Here is a 20111-nt window from a genome sequence, read left to right as displayed (position 1 = left end):
TATAAAATTTAATTATTGTTGTTATCGTGCTATAAATATATGGATGGAAAGCACAAAATTCAAGTTGCATAATATTCTACATTATTGCATGCTATTGCTATGCTCATGCTAACTATGTCATTATGTTACTTAGAGTCGAATTTTATTAAAGAATTTGTAAGATTATTTATCTTAAATAAATCAAATTGATGTGAAAGAGTTCATCAATAAAAATACATAGGGAGAGAATTTAATTTTGATACATAATAACCAACTAAAATATTTTAACTGATAATAAAAAAAATAAAAATTATAATATTAAATTAATAACCTAATAAGATAATCATATACGAAAATAAGGGTATTGTATTGTCTGATATCAGTTTGGAATAGAGAAATAGTCCTAATTAAATATAATGACTTTGACAATCTCCTCTCTTTCAGTTAGCTTTTAAAATTAAATTAAATTTAATTTATTTTCTCTACCGATTGATTGAATTGTTGTACATATATAATTAAATGAAAGAACTAAACTTTTTGAGGACAAATTAAATCTGTGTATTTGTTTAGGTAAAGAACAAAAGCAATATGATATAGGAAGGAAAGAACACATGGTTATTTAATTTGGTCTTTATATTGGAATTGAAATTTCTGAGGCATAGTTCTTTGGTAATATCAAAAATGTCTTGGACACAGAGACTCAAACGAAAAAAAAAAAGCTTCATTTCCAATTGTTCACACACACACTCGTGCAATCTTGGAAACATAAATTATCAGCTTGGACTTGGTCAAATTAATGACTCTTAAAAAAATTATAATTTTAAGTGTCAGTTCAATTGAATAATTAATTTATATTTTTTAAGTTTTTTTTATTGATAATAAAAAAAAAACTTGATAAATTCAATTTTTTATCAGCTTTTAAAGTCAATAATTTGCTAAAAATTGAAAATTTCCACTGCCAATTTTTAATTTTTTAATTATTGATAGCTCACTGTTAATATTCAAACAGGTTATTAATCTTTTATTAAATGCACTTATTAAATGTGTGCTGATATTTTTTAAGAAATAAAATTAAATATATTAATTTGAAAATACTTGAGTTCTTTTTTTTTTAAATAAAGAATAATATATAATACAAATTTAAAATACATAACTTCATACTACTAAAATTTTATATAAATAAATTTAAAATAAATTATTTATACCAAAATAATTATATTAATTTAAAATATTTAATTATATTAACAAAACATTTGAATTATTTAGTCTATAATAACCACAATCCTCTCAAAAAAACAAGAACTCAGTCTATCAATAAGAACAACAACGAAGATGAAGAGGGTAACCATCAGTGGGAAAATTAAATCCATCGGTAGCCATTTAAAGGAGTTTAGAAGAGGTTCAAGGATATTTATTGGCAGAATGAGAGAGGAGATAGAAAAAAAAAATTGAATTAAAAAAAATTTGAATTCTTAACTTAAAATATTAAAATATTAATTATAATTAAAAAAATATTTCGATCCGGAACCTGGTCAGATTGGTAAATACTCTGGTTTGATTCACCCAAAATGTCTTAGAAACTCGCAAATGAAATCCAAGATTCATTTAATTAAACCCTAAAGCTAATTTCTCTACATATTGAGAACATGAATGATTTGGGAAATGCAATTTGTTATTTTCACAATTCCTTTATTCCTAATTTATTTATTTTTGTAATTTGGCTAATGGTCAAACTTAGCTGCAAACAAAAGAAGTCTTAATTAAAAATTAATAGTAATTAATTATGGTTTGAGAAAAATCCAAATCACAGTTCCCCCTGAGTTTATATTTTATATACTTAAGACAATGAAATGGGTTTGAACTTTGAGCTCTATTAATAAAATTTTAGCTAGCTTTCATTTTCGAGAAGCTACGTGCAGTGACTTTCTTAATTACATCTATAAATTGGGTTTATCAAGTGTTAATTGTTCCTTTTTTTATTATTAAATTTCAAAACACAATACAAGTTTGGTTTATTGATTGCATTTAGAGATTGAAAATTCTAACACAATGTATTAATACGTTCTGAATTTTAATTCAATGATTTGAATTTGAATGATTCTTTAAAAAAATGGAAAGTTAATTCAATAATTCAGATGATTCGGCCTTAAATTGACTCATTTGAATCGATACTACTAATTCGGATTTTAATTCAAAAATTCAATTAATAAAAACTAATATTGTAATTTGAAACAATCTGCAATCAACCGATTTATTGAAATTTAAATAAAAAAATCTGTTAATTTGATTAGTGCATAATTTGCTTTTGACTGATAAAATGCCTTAAATTAAATTATCACTTCACGTTTCATTTTTTTTTCTCTTTGTTTAATGTGTTCTGTCTCAGCAAATTTAAAGTTAAATCCCATGATCAATATATACATTAACCTGTGGCCTAAAATTGGCAAATTTTCCATTGGATCACTCATTTGAAGCAGGACACCAATAATTCCCATTGTTCTTGGCTTTTCTCTAAACCCTTTTCCTTTTAAATTCAGCAATAGAAATTCTCTCTACTTGTCTTCTGGAAAGATCTAGTTTTTTTTTATTAATTAAATTCATTTATTTAATTTATATTATTTTTATATGACTTAAATTTTAGATCTATTTTTATAAATTCGAATTGTAATCTGACTTGAAGGACACAGGCCGACTAGTATAAATATTGTAATATTCAACATTTTGCGTACATTTATGAGATATGCGAGAAATGCATAAGGATTAGAATTTGAAAGTTCTGAATGATTGTATATTGCTCTTTTTATCATAATGAAATTTTTTTCTTTCGTTTTGTCTGTGAATTTATACTTTATAATAGAATCACGTATGTTATTTTTTTCTTTTATTACACTGTGTGATTGTGCAATTGTATATATGCCTTAAATTTACGTGTCTATTATAATAATTTAATTGAAAATAAATCATCGACATCACTCATGAGCTTTATTAGTTCAATAGTATTTGAGTTGTCTTTAATACTGTTAAGTCTCTAGTTTGAATTCTAATCGAAACTAATTTAAAAAAATAATAATCTACTTAGAAAATTCATAAAAAATAAATATGATCAAGAATCATTACTCAACATTATTATATGCATGTTAAAATTAAAGAATGGAGCAATTACATCCATAACTTTTGTATATCACAGCTTTGATTGCCAAAACTTCTTTCTAGACATCAACTTTGTATTTGCCTTTCACTTTCATGCCAGTATTTTTCCTACACATGTCACAAAAAAACATTTAATTATTTGTTGGGATTTTCATTTTTATTTTTTGCAATTTTTAACTTCAATTTTTCCTGTCTAATTTGAAGTACATGTGTCACAATTGTGTTAATACTGGAAAGTTTGAGAGAGTGGATTGACAGAAGGTGTCACTAATTCAAGAGATAACATCAATTTGGGTACATGACAAATATGAAAATGACATTGTCTATGACTATGATATATCTTGAGATGTTTACATATGGCTAGCTTTATTAAAGTATTTTGAAAAGTAGACTGAAACAATTGAAAATAAATTTTAATTACTATACAATTATTAGCATGTGATTTGTGAATTAAAGTACTTAAACCACATTTTCAAGTTGTTAATTATACCTTGGACTAGTACTAATCAGTATGAGATGTTGGCTTTCTTGACATTTATATATTGTACTATGATGATGTGAGTCGTAACTTTACAAGTTTACATGCATACATGGGCTCATAAATTTGTCAATTTGTATCTTCCCTCATTGTCTTATATATCTCTATTTAATTATATATTTGCAATTCACATGGAACAGACAAAAGCATATGATAAATAATTGTTAGTGAAGGGAATTTCCTTCAGCCCAAATTTAAATTTTTATAGTGATATCATATTATTAGAATTTCATTAATAAAAAAAATTTAAATTCAAATCCTAATTAACAGCTTTACAAGATATTGACAAATTGCTTTGATAAGCTTGGTGTACTGAACCAGAGCCATAAAGAAAGGGCACTAGCTAATGGAAAGAATTTATTTATTTTTTATTTGACTTTGATTATTGTTTGAATTTGGAATTTTATAATTTAAGTGTTAAATTTCATGATATCAGAACAATTATTTGATTTGTGAAAGAATTGAATATGCTTAATAGGTATGCATGCACATATCAAACACAATACACACCCACCAAAGCAATTGCTGGATGGGTTACTTGTTTGCTTCAAGCAAGATATAGAGAACAGTTAAAAATAACAGAATGTTTCCTCTCTCTCTCTCTCTTGTGTGGTATACAATGCTTTCTTGAGTGAGGGACAACCTGCTAGTCTAATCTCTGACTTTGTGTCTTTCGGCTGTTTTTTCCTTTACCATTTTATTCTTAATTTGCTTTCAGTGATAATTTCGTGACTTTCTACACACTTTCTTTTCTCTTCTACACCTTTATTTCTTGGGTGAACCATCTCTCTCTCTCTCTCTCTCTCTCTCTCTCTCTCTCTCTCTGTGCACTTATTTATATTCTATTACTCTTCTAGCCAGAGTGCCAAATCAAGAAGATCTTACTCTTCTTTTGTTCTCTTGCACCGTTCCATGGCAGACCCTTGCTCTAATCTTTTCACTGGATGGTTCAACTTTATGCCTACTCATTCTCATTACACTACTGCTTTCACTCCTTACTCAAATCGCTCTCCCTATAGTTTCAATCTCTACTCAAACAACCACATCTTCAACAACAGATCTTCCATTCAATATCAAACCTACTATCCCCCACCTCCTCCTCAGAAGGAATCTCCTCCTCCTCCTCCTCCTCTAATAGAGTACTTATGTCCCTCAAGACAACAAGAAGAGAACCACGAATCCTCTAGTAATTCCATGGAAGAGGACAGGAACATTAACAAGAAATATGATGGTGGTGGTGAAACTGTGACCGTGGCTCTACATATAGGCCTCCCTAGCCCTAGTTCTGATCTGGGTTCTAGGGTTTGTTCCCACCCATCAACAGAAGAAGGAAGTAGTGCAGTATCAGGGGGTTACCCATTGCAGAAACTAATCAAGGGTCAATATTGGATCCCTACTCCTTCTCAGATTCTCATTGGTCCTACACAGTTTTCATGTCCTGTTTGCTTCAAGACTTTTAACAGATACAACAACTTGCAGGTATGCCCCCATTGCGCCATTTCATGAAACATGTTTCCTGTGACTTATTAATCTTTCCTCTCTGTATTTTCTTTTGCCTTTGTTTTCTTTACTTCTTTTGAGCTGGATCATCACTTTCCTTTTTTCTTCTAGTACAAAACAGAACTATTCAAGAAATAATTCACTCTCTCTCTTCTTTGTACTTGGCATTTCTCATGCTTCTTGGATTTACCTTGATTTTTGCATCATATAATTGATTGTCTTTCCCAACTGAGACTATTCCTAGTTTAATTTAACCATTTAGGTAAATCTCTTTTGGGTTTTTTTTTCTTTGATACTTACTTTGAAGATTATATAGTGGATTAAAGTAAAACCTGCAAGGTATGAAGAGTTGCATGGGTAGTGATGTCGAGTCCATTAAAAAAATGTAAAACCTGCAAAGAAATAGTGTTCAAGGTTCTCAGCAGCAGCTGAACTTAATAAAGAGAAAGGGCCTCAGCTTTTATCTGCACTCTTCAGTCTGTAAAATAACTATTGCATGGTCGAAGCTACAGTTCTGTTCCTCCCCATGGCTTTGAAAAGTACAACCTCCTTCAACCAAAAACCTGAGCTCCTAATTTTCTGAACACCAAGTACTCTTTATAATTAAGAGAGGCATTGTAATGGTGAACCATCATAGGTACTGATGTTTGATGATAATAACTCCTACAGTTCAGGCCTAAATTATAATAAACCCCACCTGGGGTTTCCTCAGTTGATTGGAGTTTAAACTATCCTCTTACAGTCTTATTAAATCTTCTTGAGGCTATTCTACTAAAAGATTACTAGTAAATTGTTTAGCATTTTATTGATTTTAAAAAGACTCCTAGCTTGATATATTTGATTTGGGGTTGCAATAGATCCCTCTCTTTGTAATCAATTTTGCATGTTCATTTGTTGAGCAACTTATTTTTCTTTTTGATTCACTCGATCTCAAAATTCTTAAGATGACTCCAATTTCATTTGGCTAAAGCTAATTAATTGTAGCAGCTTAATTTTAATTTCAAGATATATAAAATAATCAATGTATGAGCTTTTGGGTTTCCCACTTGAAAAATGAGGACCCATGTGTAGTGTACTTGCATAGTGGGACTTTAGTATAGCAAGAAGTCCCTGACTTTCTTATAAATTTCCCATCCTCTCCATACACTCATTTCCCATTAAAATTTTGCTAAATTAATGATACAGATAGATGTATAAATTAACGTTTGTTTTTGGTAAAAACCAGGACATTTATACATTAAACTAAAACTGATAAAAGCTTGTTCTGATGTTAGGAAGTTATTAAATTACACTTATGTATACATACATTTACAACGTTTGGTGTCCTTCTTTTTATGTTAGGAAGATCATTGAACATATCATTTACGAAGTTCTAGTTTTTTCCCCATTCTTTCTCTTTTTTTTTGGTACCATATTGTTAGGGTTCGAAGGTAGACACTTGATCACTAGGCTACAAATCCAGTGTTCCCCTATCTCTTTCTAAATATGGGGTTTGCCTGTATTGCAGATGCATATGTGGGGACATGGATCTCAATACAGAAAAGGACCTGACTCATTAAGAGGAACCCAACCAACAGGAATGCTGAGACTCCCATGCTTTTGCTGCGCACCAGGGTGCAAGCACAATATTGATCACCCAAGAGCAAGACCACTCAAAGACTTTAGAACACTCCAAACTCATTACAAGAGAAAGCATGGAATCAAACCCTTTATGTGCAGAAAATGTGGCAAGCCATTTGCTGTTAAAGGTGATTGGAGAACCCATGAAAAGAATTGTGGCAAAATCTGGTATTGTATTTGTGGGTCTGACTTTAAGCACAAGAGGTCTCTGAAAGACCACATCAAGGCCTTTGGTAATGGCCATGCTGTTCTTGGTATTGATTCTTTAGAAGAAGAGGAAGAACTAGCTTCTGAACATGATGAAGAGTCCTCATTGTGAGACCTAATTATAGAAGGAAAATCGAGTTTTACATCAATATGAGATTGGGTGCCATCATATCAGCACTAATACGAGATCTCATAAATGAATATGGGATTGTCATGAGCGTATTGTTTATTATATATGGTTTGTTCATGCTTGGTAATTTAGAAGGATGCTCATTTTTCTTTGCTTGTGTATCTTCCTTTCTGGTATTGTTATTTTCCATATGATTATATTAATTAGGCCATGTATATGTAAATATAAATATATATTTAATAAATTAAGGATTGAAAATTTTCTTCTTTTTTTTTTTACTCTCTTCTATTCAAAGGGAGAATAATCAGTCTATATTACATAGTAGGAGGTATTAAAATTCCTCCCTTTATATGTACCTATGAAACTTGAAATCAACTAAAATATAATGAAGCCTTAATTTAAACTCTAGCTTGTTTCTCTGTCATCAAGTCAACACACTAGTTGCCCTACATTACAAACTTGTTTCCTTCAATATTATCAACATAATAATTGCTTAAAGTGTATGCAATATAATGGGATGTTTAGCATTCCTGTTGTAATGGGAGATATGTACTTTTTTAAATATATTAATTAGAGAGTATTAAAAAATTTTAAAATTAAATTTAATAAATTTTAATTATAAAAATATTAAAATAATAAAATAAAATTTTTTTAATAATATTTAAAATAATATTTTTTTTCTTGAAAAGCGATTTTATGCCTCTAAAATCAATGCCAAACAAACACTACAAATGATAGAGTAAAGTTAACATATAATTACTGCTAATAATAGTATATATAAAAAAAGATATGACAACAATAGTTGATACCATTGATAAATTTGTGGCAGCAATTATTTGTGTCAATGATTTTTTCTTTTACAATAAATATAATTTTATTATGAAATACTTATCATCACAATTTTATAGTAGTAATATATAATAATTTATAAATTATTATCATAAATTTTTAGTAGCAAATTTTATAGGTTTGACAGTAAAAATTTTTGTTATTAAATTTAATATTTATTGTATTGATAATTGCAGTAATAGTTCTAAGTAGTGAAATTAAATTTTAAATTTCGATGGCCTCCTTCATTTAAAAAAATATTAAAATATTACTTAAATTTTGAAAAATTATTGGATATATTCATAACATTAAATTTTAATATTTTTTACATTCAGATAAATAAAATATTTAATAAATTGTAAAAAATAAATTTTATATTTATATGATTAAAAAAGTACATGCTTTTGATGTATTATATAATTTGTCATCGATTTCAGTATACTTCTAATAATACACCAAAATGAGGGAAAATAGACAAATGGTGGGAAAAGTATAAAAACTAGGCCCAAGTGACCCCTTCCCGTGTTCTAATCATTCTAATAAAACGACGCCGCCCAAATCACGCTTGACTCTCTTTCTCTCTCAAAAGTGAATTAGCAAGATGGCTTTAACGTACTGTCTTGCTGGACTTGGTGAGACAAAACCAAATATCTCTCAAATTTAAACCACCGAGAAGAAGAGTTGCTTGAGTTGTAATACCCTTTACCTCGACAAAGATAACTCCTCAGCTGCTTGTTCTTTCCATGGCCACACCACAGGTATCTGTTATTCTCATCTTCTCTATCTCAGCCACTCATTAATGGGTTTATTTCTTTTAATTTTCGTCTCCATATACTGTCATTTAATCTGTGTCATTCATTCTAAATCCCAATATTATGTTCTATTAATTTGTTTCTTTTGTGTGTATGCCTATTTGATCCAAGTCGAAACTATTATAAAAGCAAAATTTTTAATTTGTAGTGATTGGAGATTAACTTGAGAACGGGCATTCCTCGCAATTTTAAGAGGGTATGCTGCTTGAGGTAAAACTATAGAACAATGTTAGAATTTCTTTTTCCCTTGTTGGAGGGTAATTCTCCTTTTTCACGCAAACGCTCTGCTATAAACTTAATGGGACTTGAAGCTTGATAGTATGAACAAAAATCCCAAGTTTTAATGCAAGAATGTCCAAGGATCTCCCCTTTGCTTCTAAAATTCTGGAACTTTCAATAGGCATTCCCTTCTGCTCTAAACTTCAAGGGTTTTGACCCAAATTTTGTAACAAAATTCCCAAGTTTTAATTGTAGGGATGTCCCCTTGGCCCCTAAAAGTCTCGAGCTTTCAGTAGGCATTCCCTTCTGCAGCTCTGCTCTAAAATTAATGTGTTTTGAACCTTATTTATATAGCAGAAATGCCAAGTTTTAATCTTTGGGATGTCTCCTTTGGCCTCTATAGGTCTTAACTTTCAATAGGCATTCCCTTCTGCTCCAAACTTAATAGGTTTTGAAACTTAAATTGCATAGCAAAAATCCCGAGTTTTAATTGTTGGGATGTCGCCTTGGACAAGTCTTGAACTTTGAAGGTCATTCCAGGTATAATACTAAAGGGCCAAACCCTTTATAAATTCCATCTTGCTATTCCACTTGATGGGTCATGATTTGTATTGATTTTTAATTGTGTTATTTTGACTTAGAAGTCATATTTACAATACTTGCAGGGGGAGAAAGGATTATTTTCTTTGGCTCCACCACACCAAGGGATTGATGGGGAACGGACTGATCTCTGGAGTGATTGTCCATAAATGAAACGAGAAGGGTAATGGACCAAATAGAAGAAGTACCAATTGGAATAAAAGATGGAGCTTCTGTGGTGAGTATGATGATAATGCACCTTGTCGACGAGGATGGCATGTTTCTCATGATGATGGCTTCACTTTGTATTAGCAAAAAAAAAACTGCCCTTGAATCTTCAATTCAACAGCACAAGAAGTACAGTAACAAATCCTTATTTTACAGGTAGAAAATTGCGGGTGTGCTGCTTGTTTTCACAGTAGCATTAGATGAAGTGGAAATGAATTCATAGAATTTGCTTGGTGAAAATTTGATGTTTAGGTGATCAATCAAAAGGGTTTAGTCTGGAATCTTTTATATTCTGATTGGGTTGTTGAAGAACAGGTCAATTAGGCATGGATGCTATATGTACACATTTATATTAGAATTAACCACAAATTATATTTATTCCCCTTCTTTTTCTTTTCTTTTTGAAAACATGAAATTTTATGGAACTGCATTTGAGTTTCCAATGGAGTTTTCTTTATGAATTCCCATTTTTTGATAGCAAGGCATATTATAGTGGCAGAATAGTGAATAAGGTTGACATCCCCTGGTCTGAAGCTGGAATGCTATAGTGCATTAATGAAAGTATGGTACTAAACAGAAAAAAATGAAGGTGAAAGATCCATGTAACTGTACTAAGGAAAATTGAATCAAAGCGTAACTGAGTGAAGCTAAGAAACTAATTTAGACATTCACCATAATACAAACTCTAGCCCTGATGAACTCCCACGTATGCATTGCTGGATGACTTCTTCAGGGAAAATGGTTGCTGAAACCAGAGTTTACAAAACCAATTAATGGAAGGGGGATTCATCGGTATTGTTAGGTATAAATCATATATTAATTGGCTAAGTGAGAAAAAAAGAAGATAAACTAAAGCACGTTGATGAGTTTCAAGAAGCAAAATCTAAGCATATAAACCAGAACTAAATGGGAAGCAAATTTGAAAAAGGCTAACACAAAAGCTTCAATTAGTCCAGAAAATCTTCCTTTACATAGATATACTTGAAGATCAAGTGCAGTCAAAACAAGCAATTAAGGTTCAACTCATATATATATATATATATATATATATATATATATATATATATATATATATTAAAAATAAATAACTAATCTACTCTCTCACTGAAAGGACCCAACAGTCTTAAAGGACTCGTGGAGATGCCTCAAAGTCTCTTCATCCTTATTCCACTCAGGGGTCGGTGCATTAACAAAATGAGCATATAACTTGTTCTTAGCACAAGTAACCTTGATCAAGCTATGTTTTCCAATCCCATCAATTTCATACACATAATACACTTGCCCATCTCCATCCTTCTTCTCTTCACTCTTCACACTATCTGCTCCCGATATCAAGTCTTGCAAACCCACATCAGACAAGGCCAAATTATTTAACACCACATCTTGTGGGGCTAGTTGCCTGAATCCTGCAAGAAACGTCAAGTACTCTTTTTCAGTCCTCTTCTTTGGGTTGTAGAACTCGCTATCAGTTCCATTCGTGCCCTTTTCAACTTTGGAGACTAGGCGTTCTTTCCACCCATCAGGGACATCGTAGACGTACTCAGCTGAGGCTTTCTTGTCGGAGTTACCGCCGTATCCACCGTAGTTGGCCGCGCTGGCTGCGGTGCCGTAGTAGATGTGGTAGGTTTGTGCTGAGTCTGCAAGGGAAGGAGCAGTGGTGGTTAGTATTGTAGTGGCAGCAATAGCGGCAGTTAGTGTTGTGTTTAAGAGGGGTTTGTGGGGTGGCATAGGGAGCTGGGTTTTGGGTGGTGGCGGAATTTGCGGTGGCTTTTGGGTGTTGGTGGAGGAGGAGAGGCGAGCTGATGGAGAGAGAATGGTGGCCATGAGATGGGGATTGGCTAGTAGCGGATATTGTATTTTATTTTATTTTCTGTTTTATATGTTCTCTCCGATCTTAGAGCTCATTGCTTCGGCCAATCAAATGCCACCAGCTATATCTCCTGAAATTAAAATTAAAATTAAAATGTTAAAGGGAAAATAATTGGAGTCTTTTTTTTTTTTTTTTAATGGAGTAAGTTGTTAAACGATTAATAATTGTAGAATAAAAGTTTAATTTTATAATTAAAAATTTAATTTTTAGTGTTTTTAAATTATTAATTTTAAAAATTAATTAAAAATTATATTTATAATTTCAATTATACTAACTCTCTTCTATTAAGATTTTCCACTAAGAAAGTAATTAAATTATTTGAATTATAATAAAATTTTTTATAATTTAATTAAATTATTTTTATCTCATGTAATTAAAAGATAAAGAAAATAATAAAATGAGTTATAAAAATTATAAAAATAATAATTATATTTAATAGAGATAAAAATAAAATTAAAAAAATTGTTAATTTTGAAAAAAAGTGAGAGATAAAAGGACATATATTATGAAATTAATTTAAATATTTTCATTATTTTAAGAAAGATATAATTGACAAATAGTACAGTTATAAAAAATTTGAATTTATATGAAAATTTATTAAATTAAATATTTATATACAAATTTATATCTTATAATTAATTTTATATATTTTAATATAAATATTTTATATAATAATTATTAAACTCGTTATCATATGAATTTAAACTTATATTAAATTCACTTATTAATATAAATCTGTTTTTATATGATAATAATATGAGTTTAATTATCCTTATATTAAATATTTTCTACAACATTCGTGTAAGATTAATATTGTCATTTATTTTAACTACAGTATAATCGTTATAAATTTATTTTTATTTCAATTTTTATAATAAATGTAAATATAAATATATTAAAATTTATTTAATACAGTTTATTTTTATGGGAACTATAATTTTTAATAAAAATTTATATAAAAATAAGTACATATTATATTTAATGAGCTGTAAATTATATTCCCCATATAATTAGGGTGCATTAAATAAAAATTAACACATTTACACCCATTAAAAAATTATTTTTATATAAAACTTAATATCTTTTAGATTAAATATTTATATTAAAATTCATGTATATTAATTATACATAAATTTTAATATAAATATTTAATCTAAATTTATAAAATTCATTTTCATATATATATATATATATATTAACAAATACAATAACTAAAAAAGTGAAAAACTGGCTATCTCAAAAAGAAAAAAAATTAACAAACTGGCATCCCTCAATTTAACCATACAATGATACAAATGTCTCAATAATAGTAAAATAATTATAAAATTATAAAATTTAAATTTTAAAATTAAAGTAAAATAAAAATAAATTAATAATAACTATTTAAAAAAAAAGAATCTTCTCAACCACTCAATCAAATATAAACTAAAAAACGACAACTTTTCTAGCATCCCTTCGCCCACCAACCGCCAAAAAATGGAAACCCTAGGCGATATAGGGCAAGAAATTGAGAGAGGAATGGGAGAGACGCAACTTCCTTTAATTATTCTTTGCTTTTTCATGTAATTTGCTCCCTTTAATTTCTCTCTGTCTCTCCTCTTCGATTCTCTTCTTCCAATTTGAAATACGTGCCTTCTCAGCTTCATCTCAATGTCTAAGAGGTGATGTTCCTTTCTTTTATGGCGTAATTTTGTGTTTTCGTTGAATTTCTTCGCGAAATTTTTGTATTTTAAGGAATTTTCATTGTTAACTGATCATGATCATTATCGTTATTGTGGTTTTGTGAGTCTTCTAGGAGAGATGATTGTGTAATTAAGAGATGAATGGATTTTAGGTAAAATAGAAGAAAGTCTTTGGATTTGTTGATTTTTCGGTTTTAAATGGTAAAATTTGTATTTTTGATTGGTGTGGAGGAAGCTTTTGCAGCTGAAAATTTAAGTGGATTTCTTCTTGTTTGCTTGGAAGGACAAGGAAAATAGTAGTACCAAATTGTCTTATTTTTTGAAGAAGATTTTGTGGTTCATTGTATTTTCTGAGCTGTTCTGCCTGCAAGTTTTTTCACAAATTGCTACAGTTGTGGTATGTTAACCAACAGAGGAACTAGCTAACCAAGAAGAAAATGGATAAACTTGTTGTTCATGTTGATATTGGATGATGCTGTGCATTTGTGCATGAATTAGCTTGAGTTTAATTTGAAGAGAATAACTTTTCTTCTGTCATTGGGGAATGGAGGTGGGCTAGAGTTCTATGATCTTCCATTGATGGAGGATTATTGATATCATATCATGCAGGTCTTGATGTTGTTTTTTGTTATGCTTATTTTTTCTAATAATTTTATGTGTCTCCTATTTTTCCAGGGTACTTTGCAAGTTCTTTGCTCATGGAGCATGTTTAAAAGGGGAGCATTGTGAGTTTTCACATGACTGGAAAGATCCACCAAATAATGTAAAGATATTTCCTCCTACTTGATTTATTTTCTCTCGGTTAATTATCAATGAAGTGATAGTTTTAGTTTTCTCATTATTGGTTTCTCTTGGTTATTAACACAGATTTGCACCTATTATCAAAAAGGAATCTGCTCTTATGGCAGTCGATGCAGGTATGAACATGTTAAACTATCTAGGTCAGATACTGCTTCATCTTCATCAACACTTCCTCATCAATCTATGGTATCAACTTCCGTTCCTCTGGCTCGTCCTCTGAGAACTGGATTTGGCAGGGGAACATCAATCCCAGCTGCTTCTGGAGAGCTTTCTGCTTCAAGTAGACCTTACTTCCCTCCAACCAAGCCAGCATGGAATTTGGACTCTAGACCAAACAACTTTTTAGAAAACGATGGCATTATAGAACCAAGGAATGTTAAGCCAGAAGATCGTTCTCTCTGTTCATTTGCTGCTGCTGGTAATTGCCCTCGTGGAGATAAATGTCCTCATATTCATGGTGACATTTGCCCCACTTGTGGGAAACATTGCTTGCATCCTTTCAGACCTGAAGAAAGAGAGGAACATTTGAAAACATGTGAGAAGAATCAAAAGCATATCGAGGCATTAAAACACAGTCAAGATATAGAGTGCAGTGTATGTCTAGATCGTGTGCTTGCAAAACCCACAGCAGCTGAACGAAAGTTTGGGCTGTTATCAGAATGTGATCATCCCTTCTGTATATCCTGTATTAGGAACTGGCGTAGTAACTCCCCAACGTCTGGAATGGATGTCAATACTGCATTGAGGGCTTGCCCAATATGCCGTAAGCTTTCATATTTTGTCGTTCCAAGTGTCATTTGGTATTCCTCTAAAGAAGAAAAGCAGGAAATTATTGATAGCTACAAGGCAAAACTGAGGTATTCTTGTGTGCGCTTATGCTTTATCTTAGCCCAAAATTCTATATTAGTCTAATTTTGGGAACCTGTTGAAGTAATTTGCAAGATCAGTGTGTTGAAATTGAAAGCATTTTAAGATGTATATAATATATATTGATGTGGTTTCATATAATTGAGTGCTTAGTGTTGTGGTTGCATGGAGTTCATAGTTACATAAATCCTTAATAACTGCATATGGTTTATAGGAATTTGACCTAACAGATTAATGGGCAATCTTGATACTGGGGCTTCTGCATTTGTGTTGTACTTTTTTTGCCCCCCTTTTTTAATGAAGTAACCTAATGTGTATGTCTTTTTATTTTTCATTCTGTTGACAGGTCTATAGATTGCAAGCATTTTGACTTTGGCAATGGGAACTGCCCATTTGGGACAAGTTGTTTTTACAAGGTAAAGTGATAGTCTTGTTTGAATTTTGCAACTACAATTTTGATAATGTGATGCAGTCTTTGCCTTTCTATCAGAGCGTGATGTGTTGGTTTTCTTGTAGTTTGGAAATTTTGCTTATAATTATTTGTGTGAATTGAAGGCTAACCAACTTTTTAATCTTTTTGTCAGCAATACTTTTGCTTTCCTTTGTTTTTATGTATTTATTTGTTTTTATTCTTTTCATTTCAAGCAGTAACTTCTGTATATCTTCCCCACTCTGTCTTTGGCTGTATTGAATGTTGCCGGCCCTGGGCAAGCTTTATCTTTTCCCTTTTATTGCTATACATGTGCCTTTGAGAAGTGATTTATTAAGATCTCTAGAAAATATTCAGACCTGAAAAAAAAAAAAAAGCGAGGTTAGTCTTTTTCTTTCAGAACAGCTGGAGTTAGGAAAATTGATTTTATTTGGGATGTTATAATGGATGGTTAGAAAAAGCTTGAAAAATGGATGGATGGCTGGCTGGCATGATTTGCGTTGAGCCTAAGGTAGTATTCTCAATTTTTTTTTTTTTTTGAAAAGACTGGTTTTTGAAACTGAAGAATGGAGAAATTCTGATGTGGATTGGAAAGCAAAAGACCAGTGCCACTGCCACACCATTCTGACTTGATAGGGGAAAGAGAGGAGGGCTTTTTTATTTTTTTTTGGGGCTGGGGGGGTGGTGGTGGGGGGAGGGTGGGTGGTTGTTTATAGAGCGTATAGGAAACTCAAATTATTTATTGAGAAAGTTATATTGGTTTTACCAATACAGCTGTCATTTACAACCTTGTCCCATCCCATGGATAGTTTAACCACTGTTGCTGCCTCTGTCTCTGATCGTTTTTACTGTCTGTCCATTGCAACCATTTGGCACAACCAGCCCTGGTTGTGATGCTCTTACCAGCATCATGCAACTTTTCCTTCACCATCATTTTTACCTTATTGTGAGACTTTGTTGACCATATCTACTTGAAATTGTACTTGTCTACTTAAATTTATGCAAAAATACACATTAGCTTGATTGTGGACTTCTACTATGTTTTTCGTTTATCGATTTTCCGCATTTCGTGACATTCTTGAAGATGCTGTTGAAAAAATTGACTTCCTCCAAGCACTTTAGCTTCTAAATTTAGTCCTCAGAATTGAGAACCTCTGTATTCATTTACTTTCATTTTGGAGAGCATTGGCATTCTCTCTCCTTTAATGGATACAATGTTGTGTTGTGTTCCAGCATACTATCAAGCCAGGCTCATACGCGTGGAAATATCACAGGCCCCCTCCACGGAGGCCATGTTCTCGCAGAACCAGTGTTGTGGATAATATGAATGCATTCTTTGATCTTTTTGAGCACTTAATTGAAGAAGATGAATTGGACATCTTTGATGTTGAGGATTATTTTGATGAAGATTATGTGGCTTTTTTGTTAATGCTGATGAATATTGGATCAGCCAATACCTCCATTGATGATGAAAATTCCTTGTTTTAAGCTATTAGATTTAGCCTCATCGCAAACTTTTTGTTCATCTTTGGGAATCTTGGAGTTGGTGATTTGGCTTTTATCCTCCGAGTATTTTGAGCATTTTGGAATAGTTGAAGCTTGCAGTTTGTTGCTTGTAGTTTGTTGCTTGTAAACCCATGTTTTGAGTTACGTTTGGATGAGTATTCAAAGTAATTCTAGGTTGCTTGACAGGAGGTTTGTTCCATATATTTTATATGTTTGTAGCACTGTGGTGTGAAAAGATAAAACAGCCTGGAAGTGTGTTTCTTGGTTGATGTACTGTCATGGGCTAAACTGAACTCTTGTAGCACATACTATATAATATTTATGAAGAGGCTGAAATTCTTGGAGTTCTGATCTCTCTGTATTTATAATTATTTGTCTGAGACTATTTCCTGCCTTCTTAAAGTTTTTACTAATGCCTCTTTAGGCAGATCTGTTTTGTAGAAAGCTTTACATGAGTTGTTGTTCTCGTTGAAGAAGAAATGCATTTTGTGTTGAATTTCCTCTTGGCCTCTTTTCCCCCCCTTACTAACTTTACAATAGATTATAGTATCTTGGTGAGGAGTTGCTTCTTTCTTTCTATTTTTCTTTTTTTTTTTCCTAATTTTTTATTTATTTGGTACTTGGGGGAAGGGCCAAGTGGAAGTTGCTTTGAATTATTTTAGTAAATAATAATGTAGTTCTATGTCTGAAGCAAAGAACAAAAATATTCTAGCAACTATCATGTTATGTTATAAAAATATTCTAGCAACTATCATGTTATGTTATCACATAGATTGGCCATTATGGATAGCACATCATATTTCTTCCCATATGAAGGCCTATGGTTTGTGACTTATTTAACAACAAATGATGTTATGCAATGGCGCATTATTCCCATTTGAGTAAATAATATTATTTCTCTTGTGCTAGTTTGCTTAGATTCTCTGGTCATTGTGGCCTTAAAACGTATATATTTATGATATTCCAACTTTGCAGCATGCATACCGAGATGGCTGTTTGGAGGAAGTCGCTCTGCGTCATCTTGGGGCTGAAGATGGAAATACTGTGATCGCAAAAAATATAAGGTTTGTTGGAAGACTTATCTTGCCTTTATGTTTCATAACCGACACCCCTTTTTTTAATTTACTTTCTTATTATGTTATATTTTCTTTCAATAAATTTATAAATTTATTGTACTTTCAGGCTATCAGATTTCCTTGGTAGCCTACAAATAAGTTGAATCAGGCTGTTCAATCATTCCCATGTAAGTTTCCCTTTATGACTTGCTTTTTTTCTGATCGCTGACTTTTAAGTGTGGATGCGCAGACAATCACACACGTTTAATGCATAAAAACACTTGTACATGCATGCATGATTAACCAAAACTACTCTAGTTGCTTGAACCCGGTCTTGAAATATGCAGGTCAACCAACAATATCAAGATATTTATATTTTCAACTTGTGAAAGGTCTTCAATTTCCTGTATCAAACTCTAGTTGTTTGTGAGGTAAAAGGCCATTGTCTTATAAATATGGTATTCCATTCTGACAGTTTATTTTTCTGAGGTAACATGGTCTTGCATGGAATTTATGTGGCCTCCATACATAATTTATGTGGCCTCCATACATCTTTTATTGTGGGATCTATTTAGGTTTATAAATAATCTGTACCATGTGCATGAAAATTCATTATAACCAATGCTTAGAGGTGATCAAAATAAAACATGGGTTTTAATGATGCTTAATTTTTTAGTTACTTCTTTAGAAAAATGCTAAGCACGTTACGCAGCCTGTTTAGTTGTCTAGTGGCTCTCTCATATGTGCTATTGCTGTCATAATGTGAATGCTTGTATCATCTTCTCTCTCTCTCTCTCTCTCTTTCTCTCTCACTCACACACACACACACACACACACCCTCCTACCCACCCACACGCCCCATTAATTGGCTGTATTTTTGTGGTCATTTGACATGTACTTGCTTATCAAGTGTGTTGCCAGCAAATATCGCCACATTAAACTTATAATTGCTGTTGTTTTGAAAACTGCAGGATTGCTTGCTAGAGTTGACTTAATTATGGGAAGCTGGAAGGTGTGTAATAAACTGCATATTATGTTAAGATGAAATAATAGTGTGAAGAAAACGTCAACCGCGATGCAAAAAATTACATTTAGCGATAAGTTATGAACTTGCCGATGAATATCAATTTGAAGAATGGATGATGTTTGCCAATAAGCTTGCTTCCCTCACAGCAGAAATGGCAGTGAACTGTGTGTAGCTATTGGATTTTTATACCCTTATCATCCTCAATATTATGAGGTATACATGTCGTGATTTCTGGAAAATTGATTATCAGGGCAGGTGTCTCATACCAATTTAGATCTTCCTTGGTAAAGCTGCATTGTGTATGAGTTGCATGTATAATGATTTTGACACTGAAGTATACAAATGAGATTTTAATAGAGTCGTGCACTAGACTTGTACTTAAAATAATCCTATAATTGCCATATCGTGTTGATGGTTAAAAGTGGATTTTTGTTTTTGTTTTCCTGGTTCTTAGCGATTTGAATTTGAGATTTCGGACCCTGAAAACAACTTTAATTTCATGTAGTCAAAGTTTACTGGTTACTACATTATTGGCAACTTGATACTCTTCAACCTGAAACAGTTGTTTGTGGATTTGCTCTCTAAAGACCAAAACTGCTTCTGCATTATGTTGAGCCTCTTTCTTCACCTAGTCTATAATGGCTGCTACCATTTGGTTGCACCTCTCTCGCTGGTGATGGATTTAGACATTATTTTGTAACTTAGAATCCCATGCTTGGCGGCTCTCTTACCAGACAAGTCTTCTTAGGTTGCGATTGATTACAACTATTGTTTATTATTGTATTGAGAAATTGAGAACTATAAAATTTGTCATGCGTGCATTTGTATATTAGGAGTTTGGCATCTTTTGATTAAAGCTACCTACTTAAGCTTTCTTATCTCCTTTCAATAATATTAATTTGAGACTTATGTGATGGTCAAAAGCCTTCCATGGATGAGTTTGAGTTGCATTTTGCAATTTGCATGTGTGGATTTTAAGAATTTGAATTAATTTTTAGACATCAGTAAATTTCGAGGGCTGTCTTTGAACTTTAAGTGTTAGTAATAAAATCGGCTTAAAATTTAAATATTTGATATAAAACT

The 20111-nt window shown here is 31.7% G+C and overlaps 3 protein-coding genes and 1 long non-coding RNA gene across 7 annotated transcripts; 3 read left to right on the top strand and 1 right to left on the bottom strand.

Annotated features, from left to right (window-relative positions):
• Window positions 1–4424: 4424 nt before the first annotated feature.
• On the top strand, window positions 4425–7382 carry LOC110648177 (zinc finger protein WIP2). Its single transcript, XM_021802325.2, has 2 exons — window positions 4425–5146; window positions 6675–7382. Exons 1-2 carry the CDS (start codon window positions 4580–4582, stop codon window positions 7104–7106), a joined length of 999 nt encoding a protein of 332 aa, XP_021658017.2. The 5' UTR covers window positions 4425–4579; the 3' UTR covers window positions 7107–7382.
• A 1121-nt stretch (window positions 7383–8503) lies between these two features.
• On the top strand, window positions 8504–10168 carry LOC110648178 (uncharacterized). Its single transcript, XR_002493537.2, has 2 exons — window positions 8504–8710; window positions 9649–10168. It is a non-coding gene; the product is annotated as an uncharacterized LOC110648178 (long non-coding RNA).
• A 540-nt stretch (window positions 10169–10708) lies between these two features.
• LOC131173378 (thylakoid lumenal 19 kDa protein, chloroplastic-like) lies at window positions 10709–11657 on the bottom strand. The gene has a single exon (XM_058135687.1). The coding sequence runs from the start codon at window positions 11612–11614 to the stop codon at window positions 10892–10894; it is 723 nt and encodes a 240-aa protein (XP_057991670.1). The 5' UTR covers window positions 11615–11657; the 3' UTR covers window positions 10709–10891.
• Window positions 11658–13080: 1423 nt separating this feature from the next.
• LOC131168903 (putative RING-type E3 ubiquitin transferase C3H69) lies at window positions 13081–19384 on the top strand. Of its 4 annotated transcripts, XR_009143687.1 has the most exons (8): window positions 13081–13321; window positions 14018–14105; window positions 14210–15000; window positions 15357–15426; window positions 17922–18010; window positions 18129–18189; window positions 18349–18432; window positions 18973–19384. XR_009143687.1 is itself a non-coding variant. In XM_058135686.1 (7 exons), the coding sequence occupies exons 1-6, from the start codon at window positions 13311–13313 to the stop codon at window positions 18163–18165; spliced, it is 1086 nt and encodes a 361-aa protein (XP_057991669.1). In that variant the 5' UTR covers window positions 13088–13310; the 3' UTR covers window positions 18166–18189; window positions 18973–19384. The 4 variants fall into 4 exon arrangements, 3 of the variants coding, with proteins under 3 accessions (XP_057991668.1, XP_057991667.1, XP_057991669.1); XM_058135686.1 differs by lacking the exon at window positions 18349–18432 and having other exon boundaries at window positions 13088–13321; XM_058135685.1 differs by lacking the exons at window positions 17922–18010; window positions 18129–18189; window positions 18349–18432; window positions 18973–19384 and adding an exon at window positions 16674–17294 and having other exon boundaries at window positions 13087–13321; window positions 14210–14259; window positions 14380–15000.
• The last annotated feature ends 727 nt before the right edge of the window (window positions 19385–20111 follow it).

Source organism: Hevea brasiliensis, chromosome 14, assembly GCF_030052815.1.
Source record: "Hevea brasiliensis isolate MT/VB/25A 57/8 chromosome 14, ASM3005281v1, whole genome shotgun sequence".
Taxonomy (NCBI): Eukaryota; Viridiplantae; Streptophyta; class Magnoliopsida; order Malpighiales; family Euphorbiaceae; genus Hevea; species Hevea brasiliensis.
This window is presented reverse-complemented; position numbering and strand designations above follow the sequence as displayed.

Coding starts and splice junctions, on each gene's coding strand:
- LOC110648177 (XM_021802325.2), top strand. CDS start 4,580: ATGGCAGACCCTTGCTCTAATCTTTTCACTGGATGGTTCAACTTTATG. Junction 5,147..6,674: donor ACAGATACAACAACTTGCAG/GTATGCCCCCAT, acceptor CCTGTATTGCAG/ATGCATATGTGGGGACATGG.
- LOC131173378 (XM_058135687.1), bottom strand. CDS start 11,614: ATGGCCACCATTCTCTCTCCATCAGCTCGCCTCTCCTCCTCCACCAAC.
- LOC131168903 (XM_058135684.1), top strand. Junction 15,001..15,356: donor AGCTACAAGGCAAAACTGAG/GTATTCTTGTGT, acceptor TTCTGTTGACAG/GTCTATAGATTGCAAGCATT. Junction 15,427..16,673: donor GGACAAGTTGTTTTTACAAG/GTAAAGTGATAG, acceptor GTTGTGTTCCAG/CATACTATCAAGCCAGGCTC.